Raw genomic sequence first — 6,000 nt, 5'->3', positions numbered from 1 at the left:
TCACAGACAGTAATTACTCCTCTCTCTCTCTCTCTGCACTTTTTTTTGTTATCTGAATCTTCTGTTGAGATTGGTTTTTAGCTTCTTTTGTATGAGTGGTAATTATGACGTAAGATCATTAGATTGGTGCTCTCTCTCTCTCTCTCTCTCTTCAATTTTCATTTTCCCGTCTGTGGTTTCCCATTTATACTAGTTGGGGCGCCTCAAGATTGAAGTTGGTTTCTCTCTCTCTCTCTCTCTCTCTCTCTCTCTGAAACTCCATAGCCCGCCTCCCACCCTTCCCCCCGCCCTCTCTCTCTCTCTCTCTCTCTCTCTCTCTCTCTCTCTCTTTAGCATGTCTGCCGAAATATCAAATGCACCACCATCTCCACCAGAACCCGGCAGTAGCAGGAGTTTCAGTAGAAAGGCAAGGTCAAGCCCGAAGAGAATCAGCGGCAGCAGAACCAACGACCATGAGAGCCCCAAATGCAAGCCCTCCCTCTCCTCCATGCTCCTCTCTCTAACGCTCACCAACACGCCCGGCAAGAACGCCTTCAGAGGCCTCAGTTGCGCGTCCACCCCCGAGGTCTACAACCCCTCTTCTTGCCACTCGCCGGTCCTGCCGTCCGCAGATTGGGAGGCGAAGAAGGCGAGGCAGAAACCGGCCAAGACGAGCAGCGGGAGGGGGCGGAAGAAGAAGACCCAGATTGTGGACTCTGATGTCTGGTGCGCTCCCGGGATCCCCTTCGCCGCCGATGCGGATTCGGTGGAATGTGTGGTTTCTCGCAGGCCGGCCGAATCGGTGGGAGCGAAAAGGCGCTCTCGACATCAGAGGAGTGTGGCCTCTGATTTCACCTTTGATGTCGATACTAAGCATAGAGAGGTATTTGCTTTTTTGGGTATTTTTCCTTCTGTTGTTCTTTGAAAGATTTGATTTTGCCCCGCTTCTTTTTTTTTCTTTGTTTATTGGTTTGTTTCTTTTTTCTTTTTGTTTCTGTGGACATGTTGTTGGTGTTTGTTTTGGATTTAAGTTGGCTTTTTTTGAAGATTTTCTTGGTATGGTTGCTTTAGTTCTCTCTGTTTCTCTTTTGGCATGGCAAAAAAATAAAGAAAAAAGAACTGTTTCAATGGGTGTTTCGAAATTTGGATCTTCAATGCTTGTTTGGTTGATTGCTTTGATGGGTTTTGGGGATTTTGATTTGCTTTAGTTGTTTGATATTGGTCTTTTTAATTTACATGTTTCTTTTAAGGAAAGTATTTATATTGTCATTTTGGTACTTCCAGTTGCGCTTCTTTGATTTTCAGTGTTATGGAGAAGTATCTTCGGGACATAATCTTGATAAGTTTATTGATTTTGTAAAATCTTCGTGAAATGGATATGGAAGTTGTTGGATTTTCCATATAGTTTGTTTGCGTGTTATTTCTTTATATATCGTCGAGAAATGTCTGATTTTGATTTCTTAATGTATTCAATCGACTGTTTCTTTAATTGTGTTCCTTTCTTCTCTGTTGTCTTTTTTTTATCCTTTTATTTTTATGTAATAGGCCTAAGTTTGTCCAGGTTTACCCTGTGGATGGGACAATGCTTGATGATGATTATCAAGATTATGCTCAAACTTCTAGAGTTTCCCCTTTGAATGTTTTCCAAAAAATTATGCTCATTAATTTTGATTTTGTTTTAACTGGCTTGTTCTATCACTGTTACTTTTTTAAAGGATCTGAAAACGTTGTTTGAATTCTTTTTTGCTTTAACCAGAATGCTTGTATTTTTTTCTGGGGTCTTTGTCTTGGCCTTCCCTTTTCAGATTTAATTTAAACGGGTACTACCTCTTTGAATTGCTTTTTCTTTTAAAAGATAAAAACCTTTGCTTTTCTTCATCTTTGCAGCGTCCTTACGTTGGAAGCCAAAGCACCACCATAATGGAGCATATTTCTGAAATGGACCCCATGCCTGTATTTGAAACACTTTCTCCCATAAATTATCGGCACTTGCGAGGATTGCGTAGCATGTCGGGAGACCTTGCAGAGGTATGACTTCAGAGTACTTTTTCATTGTTTTCCCCCTTACGTTCACTCTCCTTCATTTGAAACATTGAGTATGAAAAAAAATGATAATTACTGGCCTTACAAGTTGATTATCTGTCAAGTCTTCAGATATATAATTTAGTTTCATATTCATGTTCTGTAGTTTTTATCGTATTTGAACTTTGAAGCTAATGTCTCCTGAAAATATATTGAACCGTATGATATCATTCAATACTTTCATTTATCTTCATCTATATTTTTTATTTGCACAGTTTTTTCCAGTATAAAAGAAGACTTTGTTTAGGTGATGCTGGTTATAATATGTACTTTGTGCATGTCCAAAAGGTAAAGCATGGGGTGAACTTGCACTAATGGATCTTCGCAGTGGTGACTAGCCTCTCCTCTCTTCTTCCCTTGAGTGCCATCTCACTCTGGTGATGGGGCCTACAAAATTGCAAACTCTTGCTAGATAATAAACCTTGATTGTTGTTACTGGGACAGAGAGGGAACAATATCTACTCATAAAGGTTGTAGATTTTGGATCTTTTGTTTATACAGCCCCCATATATTTCCATTGTTGTTCAATAATATATATATATATAGTTAAAATATGTAACATAATATATAATATAATAATAATAATATAATATATTATTATTATATTATATATATATTTTTTTCTTTTTATTTTTATGTAATAAACATTATCTAGTTCACATAGAACTAGATAATGTAATTTGGTCAAGTTTTGGTTGGAACTTAACCAAATAGTCTAGCCGTTGGAACTAGTCCAACGGCTAGATTTCTAGCCGTTGGAACTAGTCCAACGGCTAGATTTCTAGCCATTGGACTAGTCCAACGACTAGAAAGGGAGAGCTCCTTATGAGCTCTCCCTCTTGCTCTTGTATAAATAGGGGTGCAGCCCCTCTTGTTTAGACACTTCTTGTAATGCTTTTCAAGCATCTTTTTACATAAATAAAATTATTTATTTATGTGTGTCTTGTTTCTATTTTACCCTTTTTAAGGGCTTTGCTTAAAGTGTCTTTTAGACACTTCTTTTGAGTGTTCCAAAGGCGTTCGTTGAAGACCACCATTTCATTGCATGGTATCAGAGCTACAGGAATATTAGATCTTGTAGAAAAGCTGCCTCGGTTTTCGTGCCCTTTGCAAAAGTGTTTCGCCACTTAAAAAGAAGTGCTTTATCACTTCATTGGAAGAGCTCTTGCATCTTGTATCTCTTTCTTTTTCATTCTTTTATTGTTCTTCTCTTCTACCCCTATTCTTTCTCTCCCCTTGTAATCGATGGATGACAATGATAAAGTCACCATCATTCCCATGAAATTAAGTGATACGAACTATGTAACATGGTCTTCAATCATAAAGCACCATATATGGGGAAAAGGTCTATGGGGGATTGTGGATGGTTCTGATTCGGAACCTAAACTATCTCTTACAAAAAAAAGAAGATAAAGAGGTTCCTCTATTGGAAGAGGAGAAAATCAAGGCCTTAGCCTCTTATGAGAAAAAATAAAAAGAGTGGAGAATGGCTCATGCAAAAATAATGTCATGGCTTATCAATAGCGTTGACATTAAGAAGTGCTCAAGCCTTGCCAAGTTTGATCATGGCGATAAGGCATGGGAATACCTTAAAAATATGTATTCTCTTAAAGATATTGCACATGTGTGCAACCTTCAAGAAAGAGTTTGAATAATGACCCAAGGAGATAAAACGATTCGTGAATACTACAATGGGTTGTAGGAACTTTGGGAGGAACTTTCTCTCTTAGAACCAAAGTGGCATTGTGCCGAAGACATCGAGTTTCTCCAAAAGCAACTCGATCCTGAACACTTTTACCAGTTTATAACTGGATTAAGGTCGAAATTTGAAACCACCAAATCAGCCCTCCTTCACCGGGGAAAAATTCCCTCCATTGTTAAAACTATCGAAGAATTAACAATGGAGGAAAATCGTCTCCGGAAAGGTTCTTCTAAAGCTGATAATGATTCCGGCCTAGCTGTATCTAGGCCTGGGAATCATACTCGCACCTACAAGCCACCTCATTTTGGGAGGCAAAATTGCGAGTTTGATAAAAAAAAGTGATTTGTCGTCACTATCATGAACCGGGGCACTATAGGCCTCAATGTCCAAAATTAAAGAAAAGAGATGAAAAGAAGGTTGCATCAGTTGAAGAATCAAAAGATCAAGATGCACCTGTTTCTATGGCTTAACTTATGGAGATTCTTCAGCCTCTTCTTCAAAAGGCCTCTTCTTCCGCTGAAGTCTCAACTGGAGCCGCAGTTGCATCTGTTTCCGGTCCAGGTAACTTTCCTTGGCTTTTAGATTCTGGTGCCTCATTTCATATGACTCCACATTATAAATGCTTATCCGAATGTCTTAAAAATAACTCAAGTATTTCAAAAGTCTTTACAGCAGATGGAACATCTCTTGAAATAAAGAGAATTGGGTGTTTTGAAAAAACCAAAACTTTTTGTGTTCCAGAAGTTAGATATATCCCAAAACTTAATTTGAATCTCCTATCTGTTTCTCAAATTTCTGATTATGGATGTAATATATCCTTCTCTTCTGATGGTGGTTGGATACAGGATCGCCAGTCAGGGAAGCTGATTGGGGAAGACCATAGAGAAGGAGGACTATATTATATGGACTTTATGGAACTACCCAAGAATGTTTTTTGCTTAAATGTTCAGAAATTGGAAACAGACTTATGGCACAAAAGACTTGGCCATCTTCGTATGTCTAAAATCCAATATTTTTCAAGTTTGGGAAAGTTTTGTAAATCTGGAAATTTTGCTTGTAAAGGCTGTATTCTTGGAAAAATGAAAAGATTATCTTTCTCTAGTAGAATTTTTGTCTCCTCAAAACCACTTGAGTTAATACATTTGGATGTTTGGGGACCCGCGCCAGTGATTTCTAAATGTTGTTTTGCATATTATGCCATTTTTATAGATGATTTTACTAGACATACTTGGATTTATTTTCTTAAACATAAATCCGAAGTTTTCACTCACTTTTAAACATTTCATAAAATGGTTACAAACAAATTTCAAAGTAATGTCTTCATTTTTTGCACTGATTCAGGGGGAAAATTTATGTTTGGAGAGTTTAAAAACTATCTTAATTCATATGGCATTATTCATCAACGATCTTGCCCAAATACCCCGCAACAGAATGGTCTTGCAGAACACAAACATCGTCACATTATGGAGACCACTCGGACATTGTTGATAGCAAGCCAAGTGCCAAAAGGGTTTTGGGCTGAAGCAGCTTTAACTGCTACTTGTCTCATAAATCGAATATCTTCTTCTTTAGAAAACATATCTCCAATTGAAAAACTTTATACCTTAGCTCCAGACTACTACAAACTAAGAGTATTTGGTTGCAAATGTTTTGTATTTACAAACAAAAACGATGAATTCTCTCTTCGTGCATTCTCATGTGCCTTTTTAGGATATACCGAAAACCAAAAAGGGTACAAATGTTACGATGTTCAAAACAATAAGTTATATGTGTTAAGGAATGTGACCTTCCTTGAAAAAGAATTTTTTTTTAAAGTGAAAAACCCAAGGATATTACTGAATATTCTTTTTTAATTGACTTAACTTCCAAATCCGATGAAAAGGATTTTGAATATAATTTTGACAATGATCAAAGCCCTATTAGCTATGAACATGATACTGAAGATCAAACTAGTAGGGATGCTAGTCTTCAGTATTCAAGATGAAGAATTAGAGAGCAACGCCCCCCATGTGCGTTAGAAAGATTTTCTGAAGCTCCTCCTCGTAGGACTTCTAGAATCTCTATACCCCCCGGGAAGTTTGTGTCCTATGAATCTTTTTTACCCTCGTATAGGGTAGCTCTTGTTTTAATTCTATCCAAAAATTATGCAGAATGGATTGAAACTATGAAATTAGAGCTAGATGCTTTAGAAAAGGCCAATACTTGGTTCATCCAAGACCTACCTCTTGGAAAGAAAC

The 6,000-nt window shown here is 37.6% G+C and overlaps 1 protein-coding gene across 1 annotated transcript in view; it reads left to right on the top strand.

Moving 5' to 3' along the window:
- Positions 1-213: 213 nt before the first annotated feature.
- Positions 214-6,000, top strand: part of LOC149827230 (uncharacterized) — a 21,860-nt gene continuing 16,073 nt past the window's right edge. The window contains exons 1-2 of the mRNA XM_090019222.1: positions 214-862; positions 1,867-2,007. Of these exons, the coding sequence (XP_089875348.1) occupies positions 335-862; positions 1,867-2,007 (669 nt within the window). The 5' untranslated portion in view covers positions 214-334. The remainder of the gene's footprint in view (positions 863-1,866; positions 2,008-6,000) is intronic.

The sequence above is a fragment of the Nuphar pumila genome, chromosome 10 (assembly GCF_984573655.1).
Source record: "Nuphar pumila chromosome 10, dmNupPumi1.hap1.1, whole genome shotgun sequence".
In the NCBI taxonomy this organism is placed as follows: domain Eukaryota; kingdom Viridiplantae; phylum Streptophyta; class Magnoliopsida; order Nymphaeales; family Nymphaeaceae; genus Nuphar; species Nuphar pumila.
Note: the sequence above shows the minus strand (reverse complement) of the source record. Positions and strands in the feature narration are given on the sequence as shown.